General features: G+C 49.4%; 1 protein-coding gene across 1 annotated transcript in view; it reads right to left on the bottom strand.

Moving 5' to 3' along the window:
• LOC144828257 (uncharacterized) overlaps window positions 1-20,335 on the bottom strand; it is a 321,312-nt gene that overhangs the window by 168,461 nt on the left and 132,516 nt on the right. The window contains exon 3 of the mRNA XM_078686331.1: window positions 588-738. Within this exon, the coding sequence (XP_078542457.1) occupies window positions 588-738 (151 nt within the window). The remainder of the gene's footprint in view (window positions 1-587; window positions 739-20,335) is intronic.

Consider the following 20,335-nt stretch of genomic DNA (forward strand, 5'->3'; position numbering starts at 1 on the left):
CATTAACTTCACTAAGCCATGTTGTGTAGTTCCTATAAAACATATATTCGGACGACTCACACTGTAGGATTGGTGTCAGACTGATTCTAAACACTCCCACCGGATATATTGGCCTTCTGTATCAGCTAGCTCACAGTGCCACTAGAATCTCGTCTCACCAAGGAGAGAATAGTTCTTGGCAACCTTCGAACATGACGATCCGGATCCCTCAGGACTGTGGAAACAGTGTACTACTTTTCGCTCAGTCACTCGTGCTCACTTAGTCTCAGAGAGATACACAGAATAAACGGCCTGGACGTTTTTCAATAAGCATTTATTGAACAGTCGGTATTTTAGTGTAAAATAGATGAGCTGCAACAACCACTAGACAGTAACAGATATAAATGATTAGAAGCTCTATGAAAGTAAAAGGATGATAGAGTTCTACCATCTTGCAATAATCATGAATACATACGAGTATATAAAATAAATGATAATAAAAGTGTGTACTCCTACGATGCCTCCCTAACTAGATGTACCTAAGTGTACCTAGCATGTGTGTAGGTGTTAAGCCAAGAATCCCTCTAGGATAAAGTCAACCCCATTACCTGGATTGAGAGACTGTGGGACCCTGTCCTGGTCTCAGGTTGGACACCCCGCAAGGGATGTTAGACCACTGCGAGCTGGAGTATCTGCATGCAGGAACTTCAGCATCTTTGGTCAGTGTGTCGGCCGGGAGTCCTGGTCTCCTCTGATCTTCTGTGAGTAAAGAAAAATGTTATTGGCTTGAATGGTGGCTTTGACGGTGGCTTAATTGTGAGTTATTTGCCAATAATTAAAACAGTATAGTTCTTGTTTTTCATATGCCTGTCTCTTAGCTTTTAGAGGTGGGAGGACTTTCCTTGGTATTGCCATCTCGATCATATCAGCAGGAGTCTAGAACAATAACATGTGTTTGGTCCTTCAAGCAAAGCCTGCAAGCACCCCACCCTCTATATTGCCTGCCTCAGCCGCAAATCTACTGGGTGCTCTACAAACTCGTTGCTTAATGCCTGCATCCCTGCTTGCCTCACCTGTGTCATGCCTGTTTCCACTGCAACTCTGACTGTAATAGTCACCATTTGCCGCAAATGATTAAAATCTAAAAGGGCTATTCCTAATCTTTTGTGTTTTTTGAGGCTGAAAATGTCATCCATAACAATAATGTATTAACAAAATTTTTAGAAAAAGAAGAAGTTGCAAGGCTACAGACTTTGGAGCATATGGGTTTTCAGATGGCCATAGGAATACAATCATGGGTTTGTGTTCAAGGTACAAAACGTTAGCAACATGATATGCCTAGTAAACTCAGAAGACACATAAAATAAATCAATTCCTTTATTTGTAATAAATAAAATCCAAACTACGAGCTTCTAGTTGTATCAGACAGGCACTTTGAATTGTCTGGACTCAAAATTAGGCACAGGAGCACCAGATGTGTTCACACAGTGTGCACATTTTGCGGCCATGTTGGAATGGTTATCAAAGCTGTGAACTTGGAACAGATCGACTCAGTAAAAGAGAGTGCCTGCCATGTATGTGGTACTAACCCTCAGGTTCCTAGGTAATGTGGATTTATTTATAAAGGTCTGACTATTCCAGGAGACATAATGTCTCCCTTCAGCACCATGCTTTCAGGAAGGAAGTGTGGTGGCAGGCGCGGTCCCGTCCCACCTGTGGTGGCAGGCACATTGCATCTCCCTCCTGGGCGCTAGAGCACAAGTTGAGGCCAATATCAGTCTACCAAGGGTCCAGACTCTCGCAGTCTTAAGCCTGTTTTCGAGAAGCAGAGAACTCCAGTACTACAACTAGTGTACTAATCATCAGAGGCTTTGTGATGTTCGTGGAGCAGACAGGAACAGCAGTGTGACAGTCAGGTATGACACCTAGCAGCTGCCCTCTTCACCAAGGGATGTCCATGGAAGCATCCACGTGGGCAGAGTGGTGCACTTTTTTAGGTTTCGCCTGGCGAAAAGCTGCGCAAGCAGCGGTTCGCGCAGGCGAAAACTTTTGTTTACCAGTATGGATGTTCGTCCCGCCTCTGTTTCCCATTGGCTAGCTCCATAAATGGACGCTAGCCATTGGGAAACAGAGGCGTCCGTCATTCTGCGAGGCGACTCGTGGGCGTTTCTGAGAATTTTTCTCATCCGGCCCCTTTTAGGACGTCAGTGCGGCGGTGGGCGGGGTTTACTTTTTTTGTTCGTCGAGGTTTCTTTTCGTCATTCCGCGGCCGACCGCCGCCGGAGGAAGTCCAGGTCCAGGTTAGTGCTTTCCGTGTGCCCGTTCGTTCCCGCACCCCCCTCCCGCTGTCCGTCTTCCTGTTCCTGCCCCCCCTCCCGCTGTCCGTGTGCCTGCCCGCCCCCCTCCCGCTGTCCGTGCGCCTCCCGCTGTCCGTGTGCCTGCCCGCCCCCCTCCCTCTGTCCGTGTGCCTGCCCGCCCCCCTCCCGCTGTCCGTGTGCCTGCCCGCCCCCCTCCCGCTGTCCGTGTGCCTGCCCGCCCCCCTCCCGCTGTCCGTGTGCCTGTAGTACAGAATGCAGTAGATTTATCTGCGGGCCTCCTAAGTTCACAAAAAGTGGGTCAAGCTCAAAACTATGCGAATCAGTCAACTTTTATACAATCTTCAATGTTCAGGGGCTTGGAGATAACGAGCTGCTCTACTCGGAGACAGAAGAGTTTTGTACAGTTAACTAGAATAAGGACTAATTTGGAATTATAGAAACCTTCCTATAAAATACCCGCACAGGGGATTATTTAAAAGGTAAATTAACTGTTTTAACAGAATTCTGCCCGTCTGCCGCCGCTGATGGGGTGGGGTTGCAAACAAGCAGGCTGGCCCAGCTTCCACGGGCCCCGCCGTAGCTACGACTCCCGCTACGAGTCAACATTTAAACAAATCGCTTGACCATTTCCGCCTTGAGCTCTAGGTAAACCCCAGTTTTAATTTAGAATTCCACGTCATGACCGGTTTCCTTAAAAAAAAAAAGTGTGATTTTTTGTAATTAAGCACATTTTGTTAAGTTACTAATTCACAGGACTGCGGATGCGGTAACGTGGGTCCGCATCACAAAATCACATCCAAAATGCTGCGCTGGCTGTGTTTAGTATTAAACAGTCTGTGTATATATTCACAGCACCACAGTGTGCCACAAGCGCCCGAGCCTGTATTCAGAATTTCTAACCATCTCAATAACATTGTAATGAGATGCACACTTCGACTACAATATTATAACCGCCTACGGCCACTCTCAGTCAAGTTAAAGGAAGCACAAATGTAGCTTTTGTATACTGAAAAGATGTTTCGAGTGTGAACGGGAGGGGTGGCTTGAAATGGTCGTCGAGTAGTTAGTTCCTCCTACGGCACTAACGTTCCTCTAGCCATGTCATAAAAAAGGCATTTATGTGAGAGCCGGGTCAAATTTGAAAGTAGCCCATTAGCCATCGGAGCGTTCAGCGTTGGCTTGCAGTGTAACGTGACTTGCTAGGGTAACCCGCCCGAGGTAGTGGAATTGTCTAAAATGCCTTTAAAAACCAAACCACTAATTCAAAGTCAACAGCTGGGGATAATTGCACTCATTGGAGGTTGAAGGGGCTCCGCGGGAAAGACACGACCCAAAGCCACCTCACCCTCGTAAGTCAAGTAAACTAGCTGCGCCCTGTAGCGGGGCGTGCTGCCGGCTTCAGCCCTCGAGGGAGACACCCCCCCCTCCCGCACTGAGGGGGCTAATGTTAAGTGACTGCACTGGGGCAGGACGTCCATATGCGAATGTTACTCACAGCGTCGTATTTACATTTCTACAACTAGCCCTACTTGAACCACGATTCGTGGCTGCGACGCAGCACTGGAGCAGGGCCCAATGTCCTGTAGCAGGGACAGCATTGTGTTTGTTAGCTGCACCCGCAGCCAGCACATCACAGAGCAGCAAGTCAGGAACGGGGTAAGAGAGGAAAGCGAGGCGCTGCCCGCCAGGCCCGTCTGCAACAACACGTGTCAAAAATGTTACCGGTGGAAAGGAGGCCAGAGTGCAAAGAAACGAAAAATAACACACAAAACCACAGAAAAGTATCTGTGAAGGTAAAAACACCACATTGTATCCATCTCTGTTCGTCTTCTTAGGAGCACGAACTGACAAGCTCGAGACCTCATCAAAAGACGAAAGTGCATGGGCTGGAGGCTCCGAGGACTGATGCATCCACCGGAGGGGTGTGTGTTTGACCCATGGCCACAGGTTCAAACCCTAGAGGGCACAGTCCGTTTTTCTTTCTTCAGAGGTCCACGAAATGAGGATAGTTAACAATAAACACCCGGGCGCCGTACACTCTGATGATACACCTGTTATCATATGAAGAGCTTACTTCAGGAAAGGCCATCAGAGGCTCTATGGGAGCCTGTAAATTGTGGGTAATATCACAGATAACCCGAATCTAGGTAAAGGAGGATGAAAGGTTGTCAAGATGCTCTTTCTGGAGCTAAACAGCTCGGAAACAACAGTCGGGGAACAGGGAGGGCTGCACTACCACAAAAGGTTTGTAAAGTATGGTTTCAGAAAAGATAAGGTATGTCTTAATGAACAAGTAACTTTAGCCCCGAGCGTGCAGTTCTTTATGATTTGAGATAGTAAAAAGCCTCTAATTTAGCAAGATTTTTGGTACCAATGCTTGAAGGTCTCTTTCCCATTTCTGCATTCCTAATCACCCACTGAAGAGGTGCAGCAAAATTGTTTGTGGAATCCTGAGGTTCTTTACTCCTCCCTTCAGTATATAGGTGATGATGATGTTTTTACAGTCATTAACCAGTGACTGGGTGATGGTAACTTTAATTGCGACATGGAATATTTTATTTTTAGTATTTTACTTTTAGTTCCCTACCCCCTCGCTGTGCTTGCTTCCCTGCCCCCTCGCTGTGCTTGCTCTGCTGAGTGTGTGTGTGGCTCTGGGTGGGTGTGTGTGGCTCTGGGTGGGTGTGTGTGGCTCTGGGTGGGTGTGTGTGTGGCTCTGGGTGTGTGTGGCTCTGGGTGTGTGTGGCTCTGGGTGTGTGTGTGTGTGTGGCTCTGGGTGTGTGTGTGTGTGTGGCTCTGTGTGTGTGTGTGTGTGTGTGGCTCTGGGTGTGTGTGTGTGTGTGTGTGGATCTGTGTGTGTGTGTGTGTGTGTGGATCTGGGTGTGTGTGTGTGTGTGTGTGGCTCTGGGTGTGTGTGTGGCTGGCTCTGGGTGTGTGTGGCTGGCTCTGGGTGTGTGTGGCTGGCTCTGGGTGTGTGTGGCTGGCTCTGGGTGTGTGTGTGTGGTAGTAATTGCTGTCTGCTGAGCTCGTCCGTAGGGTACAATAGGTTTCACATTTGCGAGAGATTAAGCTAATGGCAATGTAAATGACAATGCCATTTATTTATCTGTTTTCAAAACCAACACATAAATACAAATTTTGGCATTTACAATGCCAATAGCTCTAACTTTTCCAAAGGCGAAACCATTGCATTGTAAATGCTTGTTATTTAAGTCCTGTCACTTTGAAAGAAAATAATGCTGTCAATGCAGAATTACTTTTCTCAGTTCTAGATTTTGACAGTATAGCTGTCAAACAGACCTATTACTTAGAATATACACAATATAGACTTTGGATCTGCCCATCAACCATTGATTTTCTTCCACCAGCGTCAATATGTCTTTACTCAGCCTGTAGAGTATTCATCCTTCACCTAATGCTATTGGCTGTTTCAGTGTATATTTCAGCCTTAACTCGAGTGCTTACAATGAACTACATGAGCCACTACTTCACAACTATAACCTTGTTCTACCTTCTGCTCCTCTATCTTTTTTCCCGTCCTTCCTTCTTTCTCCTGTGTGCTCCCCATCACCACCACTCACCATCCTCTCGTAACTCTCTCCCAACCTCTTCTTCTTACCCTGAATTTTTCTCGTTTTTCCACCCGCCATTCCCTCATTTTTTCCTACTATGTTCAAGTACTTTACAACTGCCCGCCCTTTCCTCAAAAGTTCTCTTAAGTTCCACAGGGACAGGGTATTATTTTGTGTTTCACAGAAACAAGTGGTGGGCTATTCTGAAAGCTCCTTTGCCTTCTATATCATCCCCTTTTTGTTTCTATGTGAAAAGAAGGTTTTGTTTCTAGGTAGAAAAGACGCCTTCATAATAGCCCTTCTTTTCTTTCTATTTCATAGAAACTAATGAGGGCTGTAATGAAAACTTCCTTGCCATTGGACCTTTATATGAAATCCAAACAGAGAGGAGTGAATTGAGGGAAAAAGAGCTTTCATCACAGTCTGACTTTCTTTTCTTGTCTGGCTTTAATGTGCTTACTCTCTGTGTATTAGAAAATTAAACCCAGACATTTTGACTTTGCCAATACTTGTTTCACATATTACTAATGTAAATGATGATGTAAAGAGTTGTCAAATATTGTGGGCTGATCCTAAAAGTGATGGATAGCCCATTGAAGTGGTTGTATGACGGAAACACGAGTTCCTTAACCCCGCATGCCTAAACAACGCGGTCTTAATAACGACCACGTCTTAACCAATGCATTTCTTTACCACGCATGCTTTTACCACAAATCTTCATGGTAAAGGCATGAATGGTAAAGGGGTATGCGTGGCTAAGGTTCGCCACCCCCTGCCCACCTCCCTAAGGTACAAACTCCCTTCCCTGCCCTGAGCTGCAAATACCCCTATCTCCTTCCAACCCCCATGCTGTGTCCTCCTCCTGCCCTGATGCCCAAATCCTTGGCCCTTAACCCTGTCCCTTAACCTGATCCAGCCATAAAAACAGACTGCCCTCCCCTAAGCCTAAAAACGACCCCAACTACGCATTCCCCTCCCTCTGCCCTGAGGCCTAATACCCTAACTCCTAATTAAACAAGCATTTGCAATGCAATAGGTCTCGCATTATGAAAGTTTGAGCTATTGGTCTTGTAAATGACAATTTTTTTATTTATGTGTTGGTTTTGAAAATAGCTAAATTAATAGCTTTGTCATTTACAATGCCAATATTTATAACTTTCGCAAATGTGACACCTATAGCATTTGTAATGCATCATGTTTTGTATTTACGTGACTTAGATGTATTGATATTACAAATAACAATGGCTTTTAATTTTTTTAACTAATGAATACTTAAATAAAAGTGATTGTAATATATAATGGTAATAGCTTAAACTTTTGTAAATAACTTTTGTGAAGATTATGTTCAGTGTATTTTATTGTGACGAAAATCCAAGAACAGAAGTGAAATATTAACATCTTTTTGTGACGTTTGTAATAAAGCTTTAAACATTGAGAGAACGTATTTGAACCAGTTGTTGTTGAATGGTTGCATGGATTGATGCTGTGATGGTGCGGAGTGATGTTGTGGTGGTGCTGAGTGATGCTGTGGTGGTGCTGAGTAAATGTAAATGTAGTATACTTGTAAAGCGCACAGCTGCCCCAGCAACGGGGCGTCCCGGCGCTGTATAACTCTGGGGAACCCGTCCTGGCTTTCCCTGTGGGATGGTCCCTTGCTGGGAGTCCCCAAGGTGGAGCCAGGCATCCCCGGAATTGGTGAGGCCGTTGTGGAGATTAGGCAAGCTAATGCCCAGAGTTGCCGAGTGGAACCCCTGATTAGAGTAAGCACCGAAGCGAGAATTATCGAGTCCGCTGACCAAGGTCCACGACCCTGCCGCGTCGGGAATTGAACCCTGGTCCCAGGCTGACTTCTGCTCTCAGGCCTGCCGCCTCTAACCAGTGAGCAACACTACTCCACTAGTCCTGGTCCCAGTGGTGCTGGGGTTGCGCTGAGTGATGCTGTGGTGGTGCTGAGTGGTGCTGTGGTGGTGCTGAGTGATGCTGTGGTGGTGCTGAGTGGTGCTGTGGTGGTGCTGAGTGATGCTGTGGTGGTGCTGAGTGGTGCTGTGGTGGTGCTGAGTGGTGCTGTGGTGGTGCTGAGTGGTGCTGTGGTGGTGCTGAGTGATAATGTGGTGGTGCTGAGTGATATTGTGGTGGTGCTGTGGTGGTGCTGAGTGATACTGTGGTGGTGCTGAGTGATGCTGTGGTGGTGCTGAGTGGTGCTGTGGTGGTGCTGAGTGATGCTGCAGTGGTGCTGAGTGGTGCTGTGGTGGTGCTGAGTGGTGCTATGGTGGTGCTGAATGATGCTGTGGTGGTGCTGAGTGGTGCTGTGTTGTTTCTGAGTGATGCTGTGGTGGTGCTGAGTGGTGCTGTGGTGGTGCTGAGTGATGCTGTGGTGGTGCTGTGTGGTGCTGTGGTGGTGCTGAGTGATAATGTGGTGGGCTGAGTGATAATGTGGTGGTGCTGAGTGGTGCTGTGGTGGTGCTGTGGTGGTGCTGAGTGGTGCTGTGGTGGTGCTGAGTGATAATGTGGTGGTGCTGAGTGATAATGTGGTGGTGCTGAGTGATGCTGGGGTAGCGCTGAGTGATGATGTGGTGATGCTGAGTGGTGCTGTGGTGGTGCTGAGTGATGCTGGGGTGGCGCTGAGTGGTGCTGTGATGGTGCTGAGTAATGCTGTGGTGGTGCTGAGTGGTGCTGTGGTGGCGCTGAGTGGTGCTGTGGCGGTGCTGAGTGATGCTGTGGTGGTGCTGAGTGGTGCTGTGGTGGTGCTGAGTGATGCTGTGGTGGTGCTGAGTGGTGCTGTGGTGGTGCTGAGTGATGCTGTGGTGGTGCTGAGTGATGCTGTGGTGGTGCTGAGTGGTGATGTGGTGGTGCTGAGTGATAATGTGGTGGTGCTGAGTGATGCTGGGGTGGCGCTGAGTGATGCTGTGGTGGTGATGAGTGGTGCTGTGGTGGTGCTGAGTGGTGCTGGGGTGGCGCTGAGTGATGCTGGGGTGGCGCTGAGTGATGCTGGGGTGGCGCTGAGTGATGCTGTGGTGGTGCTGAGTGGTGCTGTGGTGGTGCTGAGTGATGCTGTGGTGGTGCTGAGTGGTGCTGTGGTGGTGCTGATTGGTGCTGTGGTTGTGCTGAGTGATGCTGGGGTGGCACTGAGTGATGCTGTGGTGGTGCTGAATGGTGCTGTGGTGGTGCTGAGTGGTGCTGTGGTGGCGCTGAGTGATGCTGTGGTGGTGCTGTGGTGGTGCTGTGGTGGTGCTGTGGTGCTGCTGAGTCGTGCTGTGGTGGTGCTGAGTGGTTCTGTGGTGGTGCTGAGTGATGCTGGGGTGGCGCTGAGTGATGCAGGTTTTGCACGGAGGCACCAACAGCAAGGCAGCGTCTCTAAACCTACCACTTACCACGTCCACACCTCGCCGCACCCGCTTCGAGGGTGCCGCATCGCCCCGAAGTGACTGGGTCAGCGCCATCAAGGAGAGGAGCGGAAAGGCGGCACTGGGTGAGAGGCATCAGCGGGGCTGCGAGCGTAGCGGGGACTCCAACAACCAGGAGTCCCTGCGAGACCGATAGTCAGCATCCGGTCCGCTCTCCCTGCTGGCCCGCCCCCGCCCACCGGAGGATACTAAAAGCGCCTCCTGCCATCCCTTGCTGGGATTTTAATTTGTTTTGCACGGAGGCACCAACAGCAAGGCAGCGTCTCTAAACCTACCACTTACCACGTCCACACCTCGCCGCACCCGCTTCGCGGGTGCCGCATCGCCCCGAAGTGACTGGGTCAGCGCCATCAAGGAGAGGAGCGGAAAGGCGGCACTGGGTGAGAGGCATCAGCGGGGCTGCGAGCGTAGCGGGGACTCCAACAACCAGGAGTCCCTGTGAGACCGATAGTCAGCATCCGGTCCGCTCTCCCTGCTGGCCCGCCCACCGGAGGATACTAAAAGCGCCTCCTGCCATCCCTTGCTGGGATTTTAATTTGTTTTGCACGAGGCACCAACAGCAAGGCAGCGTCTCTAAACCTACCACTTACCACGTCCACACCTCGCCGCACCCGCTTCGCGGGTGCCGCATCGCCCCGAAGTGACTGGGTCAGCGCCATAGAGGAGAGGAGCGGAAAGGCGGCACTGGGTGAGAGGCATCAGCGGGGCTGCGAGCGTAGCGGGGACTCCAACAACCAGGAGTCCCTGCGAGACCGATAGTCAGCATCCGGTCCGCTCTCCCTGCTGGCCCGCCCCCCCGCCCACCGGAGGATACTAAAAGCGCCTCCTGCCATCCCTTGCTGGGATTTTAATTTGTTTTGCACGGAGGCACCAACAGCAAGGCAGCGTCTCTAAACCTACCACTTACCATGTCCACACCTCGCTGCACCCGCTTCGCGGGTGCCGCATCGCCCCGAAGTGACTGGGTCAGCGCCATCAAGGAGAGGAGCGGAAAGGCGGCACTGGGTGAGAGGCATCAGCGGGGCTGCGAGCGTAGCGGGGACTCCAACAACCAGGAGTCCCTGCGAGACCGATAGTCAGCATCCGGTCCGCTCTCCCTGCTGGCCCGCCCCCTGCCCACCGGAGGATACTAAAAGCGCCTCCTGCCATCCCTTGCTGGGATTTTAATTTGTTTTGCACGGAGGCACCAACAGCAAGGCAGCATCTCTAAACCTACCACTTACCACGTCCACACCTCGCCGCACCCGCTTCGCGGGTGCCGCATCGCCCCGAAGTGACTGGGTCAGCGCCATCAAGGAGAGGAGCAGAAAGGCGGCACTGGGTGAGAGGCATCAGCGGGGCTGCGAGCGTAGCGGGGACTCCAACAACCAGGAGTCCCTGCGAGACCGATAGTCAGCATCCGGTCCGCTCTCCCTGCTGGCCCGCCCCCCGCCCACCGGAGGATACTAAAAGCGCCTCCTGCCATCCCTTGCTGGGATTTTAATTTGTTTTGCACGGAGGCACCAACAGCAAGGCAGCGTCTCTAAACCTACCACTTACCACGTCCACACCTCGCCGCACCCGCATCGCGGGTGCCGCATCGCCCCGAAGTGACTGGGTCAGCGCCATCAAGGAGAGGAGCGGAAAGGCGGCACTGGGTGAGAGGCATCAGCGGGGCTGCGAGCGTAGCGGGGACTCCAACAACCAGGAGTCCCTGCGAGACCGATAGTCAGCATCCGGTCCGCTCTCCCTGCTCGCCCCACGCCCAACACGCCCCCCTATATCATAGGCTCAAACTCCCGCAGCGCGGGACGCAGCACGGAGCGAGGACCGGGCAAAGAGCGGGCCGTTTGAGGCCGTTCGAGGCAGAGAGAGACTGGACTGGGCCAATCTTCTTGGCGCTATCCCTCTGTAATATCCGCACTGCCATCTGAACATCTGACCACCCATTATGTCAATTCGTGAGTACAAAGACAGGGCAGCTAAGACCAAGCTGAAAAACGGTACATTAGATGATTTTATCACCAGGACCCACACAGCCATTGACACGGAGATTGCCAAAATGCAGCACAGAGTGTCCATCGAATTAGACGCTGCAAGAAGGCTATCACAGGAGTTAACAGCGGCCAAAAAATCTTCCCTAGGGTCTATAGCCTTCGCTAAAACACCTGATCGCCCAACTGGTCCTGCTCCTACCCTGTAACCCAGACAGATATTCACCAGTCATTAGTTCTCACCACATCTATACCAAAGGGGGGGTCACCACTAGTATCCACTAGTTCTTCCCTAAGATTTTCATTGGGTGGAGCAGCCGGGGAAGAGAAGGAGGGTGAGGGGGGCCCCTTGGGAATGGCGCCAACACCCAAAACCATGGTATCGGGCGGGGGGAATACTTGTACCCTACACAATAAAAGGAAGCGTATTAAAACAGCATACGCAAGGAAAAAAGCAAAGATTGCGAAGGCTCAGCTATCCACCAAGGCACCTTCTTTGCCACCCCTAGATCCATTCCCAGTGAGTAATACACAGCCACCTGAACTAAGACCAGAACCCAGCCCTGAACTACGGGCAGCAACTCATGAAAATAATAATAATTTTGTAATAGAGAGCGAAACTAGTGGGGTTCCACTCTGCACTATAAAAGGGAAAGATGTGGAATTTTTGACTGTTGTGTGGGAAACACTCAAAAAATTGCTAACTCCCCTTGAAGTGAGACTCTCACACATAGAAACCCAGCTCCTGCAGGTGACTTCCCTGGTGGAAAGAACCCAAATCATTAACCTAAAACTAGACCAACTAGAGTTCTTAACATCTAAAAATACTCTTTTACTGGAGAGCCTTGTAGACAATAGTAAACAACTTTCTGCCACTGGGGGTAATATTACCACAGTGGAAAAAGGGGCCCAGAAAAGTCAGTCACAAGTGCAGCAACCGAAAACGGCAGTATCTGCAAATTCAAACGACATTACCCCTCGTATAGTACCAGCTACTTTGTCTAAAACTATGCTGGCGACTACTGTGGGATCTCAGATAAAGAACTCTTTGGTGGTAGCATCACCAGTAAACACAGTTGCCCCAGCCCTGTTAAATACTACTGAGGGGAGAGAAACTCCAGTTAGCAAATCCTTAGCTCCTAGTAAAACACTCCTGCCTGGTAAACATATCCATGTAAATATACCCCCTGATGCTGCCCCCTATATGGTAATTTTGACAGGTGTTCCATTAATTGCAGCGAACAAATATGAGACAACGGAGGACCTTTTAAATAAAACAAAATTCTGGCTAAATAACAACAGGCCCCTTACCCAAGACACTGCTACAAAAATTTTAAGTGTGCGGAGGGTCCCCTGGGTTGGCCCAAGCAAGAAAGACCTGGAGGGGGACTGTATACTGATTAATTTTAGAGACATCTGGGTGAAGGATATGATCTGCAGCAAAGCAAGGTTCGGTAGGATGGGGGACATCCAGTGTGTGGGACTTGAATATTTTTACCCAAATCTTTATCATACCATCCTAAACCCCAATCACCGCGGGCATAGAGCACGCGGCAGTAATCATTCGGGTTGGGTACATAGCTCGACCATGAACCAAGGCACACAAAATTATTGTGGTCCTTGGCATGAGACAAATGGCCCCTTTATGGGACCAACGAGTATGGGTTATTTCACACAAGCCCTGTATAACCCACGAAGATCAAGGTATCAAGATGAGGAGTGCCCAGGATGGATGTCAAACAATAATATACCATTGAGAAACCGCTTTGACCCATTAATGGGCATGGAGGGTGTAGATTGACCACCAGTTAGGTCTGAGGGCAACGATCTACCCACACTAGACTTGGGAAAGAGGAAAAATACAGGGATAGCCCGCAATGATAACCCAGTTGTGGTGATTAGTGATTGTGATAATGTGAGTATTGGCCCCCCCATATGTAGAGAATGATGTTATTTATGAAGGAGATACCATCTTGGGTTGTGAGAATTGCCCACTATTGTCTGGGCAAGACTCCTCAAGTACAAAAGACACTTTAGGAAGCACTCATGGGAAATTGGGGCTGTCTCTAATATCTTGGAATATTGCTGGACTTATAGGCAGATTGGAGGATGACGCGTGGTTGGATTATGTAGGAGCCCAGGGGATCCTGTGTCTACAGGAGACTTGGACTAGGACTGCCTGTGACATTGAGGGCTTTCAATCATTTAATGTTTTGGCCGTCCCATCGACATCTGGGAGGGCAAAGGGTGGTATAATGACAGCGTTGTCCGTAAAACTACAGAAGTTGATAACTTCGAAACTGGTAGACACAAATTGGTATCAATTGTTGTTATTGGAGCATCTTTTCCCAGAACCTGTGTTGTTGGTCAACTGGTATCACAATATCTTTAATGGACGTGACACATCGATAATTCAAAGTCTGGAGGACGCAGTGGGCAAAGCACGAAGTAAGCATCCATTATCGTCTGTCATTTGGGTTGGTGACTTTAATTGTTCGTTGTGTAGTCTTGTAAATGTAAATGTAAATTGATACTTGTATAGCGCACTACTCACCCGCAAGGGTCTCAAGGCGCTTGTACGAATACCGCTGTGGAACCCATCCTGGCTTTCCCTGTGAGGTGTCCACTCCTGGGCACCCCCAAGGTGGAGGCCAGGCATCCTTAGCGTTGTGTGGGCCGTTGTGGAGATTAAGCAAGCTATTGCCCAGAGTTGCAGAGTGGGACTCCATGATTGGAATAGGCACCGAGGCGAGAATTATCAGGTCCGTGGAATTTTTTAGCCCAAGACCCGCCGAGGTGGGGAATTGAACCCTGGTCCCGGGCTAGACCTCTGCATCAGGGTCTGCCGCTCTAACCATTGAGCCACACTTCTCTACACTTGGAGGTTCGAATGTGTGTGGTCTGGAGGACTCAAACACACAGCCCTTGACTCACTTCAAACACACACCCCGGGGGTACGCCTTGAACAATATTATTATTCTGAATGACTTGTGCGTGGTGGAACCCTGGTCAGCCCCTAATATACCGCAAATACCAACTTTCCAGGGTACAAGGGGAGAGATGAGTACCATTGATTTTGTCCTGGTGTCCAGTAGCTTTCTTAAATATGTTGACAAGCTCGAGGTAGTGGCCAATCCCGCAAGTGACCACAATCCTCTAATGTTGTCATTATGCTTGCCAGTACAAGAATCATCAAAGACTTGGGACCAGTCAATCAAGTACAGCAAGAATCAGGGTGTTAGTTTAAAATGGGGGAAGGTGGATACGATAAAATTGGAGGAAGATATTTTTGATAGTTGCAAAACGGAAATGGAATCATGTCTACTTCCAGTACCTGACCCTCATAAGGTTATTGAGAGCTTTGAGAAACTGTGCGGGCATGTAGCAAAGCATCTCAGGAAACCCAAGGGAAAGGGTGGTCAAAAGGCCTTTAGATGGTTTGATTCCGTGTGTTCTGCCACACATCAATCCCTAAAACTAGCCTTGCGCCAAAAACCAAGAAACAGAGAACTTGTAAGAACTAGCAGAAAGGCTTATAAGGTGGCTATTGTAAAAAGAAAGCAGGACCTAAAAGACATTGCCTGGGAAGACCTGGAAAAGGCTGCAGAACTAAAAGATAGTAGGCTTTTTTGGGAGGTCCTAAACCGCCCCCTTTTTAAGAATGACAATAAAGAAACTATAGTTATGCAGGTCACCGCTGATCAGTGGGAACTACATTTTAGTAAGATTTTTAATCCAAATTCTATTTTATTAATGGAAAGATCGGATAGCACAGGGGATCTGGCGATACCATCCTCGGCTTTGACCCTCAGCTCTTCACTTACACTGACAGAGATTGAGGAAGCTTTATGGAAGGGTCTATCACTAAAAGCTCCAGGCCCGGATGCTGTCCCCTTGGACCTTTTTAAACATAATGTTAGTTTGTGGGCACCCTTATTACTGAATGTATTTAAGGCTGTTGTGGTCGGTCGCATCCCTGGTTCTTGGAAGGAGGCAATAGTAGTACCGATCTTCAAGAAGGGTGATAGGTGCGACCCATGTTGCTATCGTCCCATATCCCTAATAGATGCCTCATGTAAAATTTTGGGCAGGGTTATCCTAGCCAGATTAGAAAGTTGGGCAGACTCGACAGGTCTTATAGTTGATTCACAATATGGATTTAGGCGTGGAAAGGGGACTGTCGAGCAGTGCCTGAATTTGGCACTAATTATAGGCAAGCACCTGAAGGCAAAAAAGTCTGCAATATATCTTGCCTTCATGGACTTGTCTAGTGCATTCGACACTGTCTGTAGACATAGGTTGTGGCAGATGATGGATGATATGGGCTTCGAGGAACCCTTGGTTACATTGCTTCGTAGGTTACATGCCGCAACAACTGTAGCAATTAGATTTGGTACTGGAGGAGAAATGACAAAATCAATTCCATCAACCGAGGGTGTGCGTCAAGGATGCATTTTGGCGCCTTTTCTTTTTTTGGTATACACGAACGGGCTAGAAAAGTACTTATTAGACCAGGGTTGCGATTTTCCAAAGATTAATGGCAAAAGTATCCCCATGCTTTCCTATGCAGACGATACTGTCTTAATGACCCTAACTGGAAATAGCATGCAAGTATGTTTAGATGCCTTTAATACATTCATGCTGGACCTTGACTTAAAGGTAAATTTCACCAAATCTTTTGTAATGTGTTGTGGTCCTAAAGGGTCAAACATCAGGAAGTTTGTGGTAAATAATCGCACAATTGAAAAAGTGGATAATTTTAACTATTTAGGTAATTTGTTTAATAACAAACTAAGCTGGACTCCACTTATGAAGGTTCGAGCCCAGAGCGCGACCCGGGCAATAGAGGGCATCTTCCGTTTTTGTAGCAAATTGGGCCAAAAACATGTTACGCACCTTAAAACCCTCTACACATCTAAATGTTTGTCGGTGGCCACCTACGGGGCAGGGGTTTGGGGGACTGAAACACCAACTGTGATACAGGTGGTGGAAAATAATTTTATAAAAAGGGTTTTATCAGTCCCCAAAGGTTCCTCAAACATCTTTTGCCACAAAGAAATGGGAATGGTTAGCGTATCTGATATGATTCGTTTGTCCCCTTTATTGTTATGGGGCAAAATATGGCGATCTGAAGACTTGCAACTAACTAAAGACATCATTATGGATTGCATGGCCTTAGAAAATTCAAAACAGATCCCTTGGCTGTCCTATGTTTGCAATATGCTAAATAAGATTGGTTTGAGCTCCTTTTATGACTACCCAGAAAAAATAGAGGGAAACCAAAAGGTGGTCATAAAGACAATGTATTGGAAATCATTGAATCCACCTCCTTTGGATGAGGTTAATGTTCATGTTCGTAAGCTCCAAACTGAGTTCTACTTAACTTTTACTCTCAATGTGCAATGGCGGTTCCTATTAACAAGGTTTAGATTGGATATTTTGCATTTTCTGCTTGCTTTCCCGAAACAAGGGGGTTGGTGTGAGAGGCTGCCCCCTTGCCCATGTAATAACAGGGTTAGCCAAAGCACCATACATGTGGTCCTCTTTTGCTCCTTATATCAAGAGCCAAGAACCCGGTTTATTAAACCAATTCTGAAGGGGCGGCAACCTTGTACTTATAAGGAAGGGTATGACTACCTGTCCTCGCTATCCTCTGTTGAAACCTGCTGTGCCATGTTAAATTTTATTAGAGTTTCGCTAAAGATTAGGAAGGGCTATGGCTAGTACTAAAATGCATATAATGTTTTCTGGCCAAAAATATCTGCATATATGTTTGCAATGATCCTTATAATGTTTTTTAAAATTGTTTATATATATATATAAATTGTGTTTGCCTATTTGGTGTGTTGGTTTGTATGTTCAGTACTTTTATGATTCATTTTATGAATCGAATAAAGTTTTTGAAACGAAACGAAACGAGTGATGCAGTGGTGGTGATGAGTGGTGCTGTGGTGGTGCTGAGTGGTGCTGTGGTGGTGCTGATTGGTGCTGTGGTTGTGCTGAGTGATGCTGGGGTGGCACTGAGTGATGCTGTGGTGGTGCTGAGTGGTGCTGTGGTGGTGCTGAGTGATGCTGTGGTAGTGCTGAGTGGTGCTGTGGTGGTGCTGTGGTGGTGCTGTGGTGCTGCTGAATCGTGCTGTGGTGCTGCTGAGTGGTTCTGTGGTGGTGCTGAGTGATGCTGTGGTGGTGCTGAGTGGTGCTGTGGTGGTGCTGAGTGATGCTGTGGCGGTGCTGAGTGATGCTGTGGTGGTGCTGAGTGGTGCTGTGGTGGTGCTGAGTAATATTGTGGTGGTGCTGAGTGATGCTGTTGTGGCGCTGAGTGATGCTGTGGTGGTGCTGAGTGGTGCTGTGGTGGTGCTGAGTGATGCTGTGGTGGTGCTGAGTAGTGCTGTGGTGGTGCCGAGTGATGCTGGGGTGGCGCTGAGTGATGCTGGGGTGGTGCTGAGTGGTGTTGTGGTGGTGCTGAGTGGTGCTGTGTTGGCGCTTAGTGATGCTGGGGTGGCACTGAGTGGTGCTGTGGCGGTGCTGAGTGGTGCTGTGGTGGTGCTGAGTGATGCTGTGGTAGTGCTGAGTGATGCTGTGGTGGTGCTGAGTGGTGCTGTGGTGGTGCTGAGTGGTGCTGTGGTGGTGCTGAGTGGTGCTGTGGTGGTGCTGAGTGATGCTGTGGTGATGCTGAGTGGTGCTGTGGTGGTGCTGAGTGATAATGTGGTGATGCTGAGTGATGCTGTGGTGGCGCTGAGTGATGCTGGGGTTGCGCTGAGTGATGCTGTGGTGGTGCTGAGTGGTGCTGTGGTGGTGCTGAGTGATGCTATGGTGGCGCTGAGTGATGCTGGGGTGGTGCTGAGTGGTGCTGTGGTGGTGCTGAGTGGTGCTGTGTTGGTGCTGAGTGGTGCTGTGGTGGTGCTGAGTGATGTTGTGTTGGTGCTGAGTGGTGCTGTGGTGGTGCTGAGTGATGCTGTGTTGGTGCTGAGTGGTGCTGTGGTGGTGCTGAGTGGTGCTGTGGTGGTGCTGATTGATGCTGTGGTGGTGCTGATTGATGCTGTGGTGGTGCTGAGTGATGCTGTGGTGATGCTGAGTGGTGGTGCTGAGTGATAATGTGGTGGTGCTGAGTGATAATGTTGTGGTGCTGAGTGGTGCTGTGGTGGTGCTGAGTGATTCTGTGGTGGTGCTGAGTGGTGCTGTGGTGGTGCTGAGTGATAATGTGGTGGCGCTGAGTGATGCTGGGGTTGCGCTGAGTGATGCTGAGTGGTGCTGTGGTGGTGCTGAGTGATGCTGGGGTGGCGCTGAGTGATGCTGAGTGGTGCTGTGGTGGTGCTGAGTGGTGCTGTGGTGGTGCTAAGTGATGCTGGGGTGGTGCTGAGTGATGCTGTGGTGGTGCTGAGTGGTGCTGTGGTGGTGCTGAGTGATGCTGTGGTGGTGCTGAGTGATGCTGTGGTGGTGCTGAGTGGTGCTGTGGTGGTGCTGAGTAGTGCTGTGGTGGTGCTGAGTGATGCTGTTGTGGCGCTGAGTGATGCTGGGGTGGTGCTGAGTGGTGCTGTGGTGGTGCTGAGTGGTGCTGTGTTGGCGCTGAGTGATGCAGGGGTGGCGCTGAGTGGTGCTGTGGTGGTGCTGAGTGGTGCTGTGGTAGTGCTGAGTGGTGCTGTGGTGGTGCTGAGTGATGCTGTGTTGGTGCTGTGTTGGTGCTGAGTGGTGCTGTGGTGGTGCTGAGTGGTGCTGTGGTGGTGCTGAGTGGTGCTGTGGTGGTGCTGATTGATGCTGTGGTGGTGCTGATTGATGCTGTGGTGGTGCTGAGTGATGCTGTGGTGATGCTGAGTGGTGGTGCTGAGTGATAATGTGGTGGTGCTGAGTGATAATGTTGTGGTGCTGAGTGGTGCTGTGGTGGTGCTGAGTGATTCTGTGGTGGTGCTGAGTGGTGCTGTGGTGGTGCTGAGTGATAATGTGGTGGCGCTGAGTGATGCTGGGGTTGCGCTGAGTGATGCTGTGGTGGTGCTGAGTGATAATGTGGTGGTGCTGAGTGACAATGTTGTGGTGCTGAGTAGTGCTGTGGTGATGCTGAGTGATGATGTGGTGATGCTGAGTGGTGCTGTGGTGGTGCTGAGTGATGCTGGGGTGGCGCTGAGTGATGCTGAGTGGTGCTGTGGTGGTGCTGAGTGGTGCTGTGGTGGTGCTAAGTGATGCTGGGGTGGTGCTGAGTGATGCTGTGGTGGTGCTGAGTGGTGCTGTGGTGGTGCTGAGTGGTGCTGTGGTGGTGCTGAGTGATGCTGTGGTGGTGATGAGTGGTGCTGTGGTGGTGCTGAGTAGTGCTGTGGTGGTGCTGAGTGGTGCTGTGGTGGTGCTGAGTGATGCTGTGGTGGTGCTGAGTGGTGCTGTGGTGGTGCTGAGTGATAATGTGGTGGTGCTGAGTGGTGCTGTGGTGGTGCTGAGTGGTGCTGTGGTGGTGCTGAGTAATGCTGTTGCGTTGAGTGATGCTGTGGCGTTAAGGGATGCTGTGCGCTGAGTGGTGTTGTGGCGTTGAGTGGTGTTGTGGGATAGACGAGACCTAAAAAATGAAAGTGTCCTAATGTAATGAAACTGGTGCTCAGGTAAAGCGCCCTAAAGCCTTCTGGTTTAGTTTGTGCTATATGAAATCACTAAAAGAACACATAACAGTGGCTATAGCCACTGTGTAACATTTTTATATCAATACACATACACACGAAAAAGATAGAAAGAAAAGTACATCACTCGAAGCTTGGTACAGCCTCCATGCTGCCTTTCACTCAAATCAAGTCACTCTTCTTATTACAGATTAGAACCGCCGACCATCTAAATAAAAAATGCAAGCAATTGAAGTGCTCTGACGGGGCAGCGGGAGAGTGGAAGCAGCCTTGACGTGGGATTGGTGTGGGAGGCAGGAGCAAGTCAGGAGAGGGAGGAGGGGGAACTGCTTGCGAAATTAAATTAAAAGCAGCCGGCCGGAAAATGCTCTCGGCATTGCGGGGGCGGGGGGTGCATTTCTTTGAAGTGTGAAGCAGGGGGCGGGAGCAGCCTTTGATGTGCGAGCGAGTGGGAGGGAACACCGTATGGGGTGTGATTGAGAAGTGTGTCCAAGC

This window comes from Lissotriton helveticus, chromosome 4_1 (assembly GCF_964261635.1).
Source record: "Lissotriton helveticus chromosome 4_1, aLisHel1.1, whole genome shotgun sequence".
Lineage (NCBI taxonomy): Eukaryota > Metazoa > Chordata > Amphibia > Caudata > Salamandridae > Lissotriton > Lissotriton helveticus.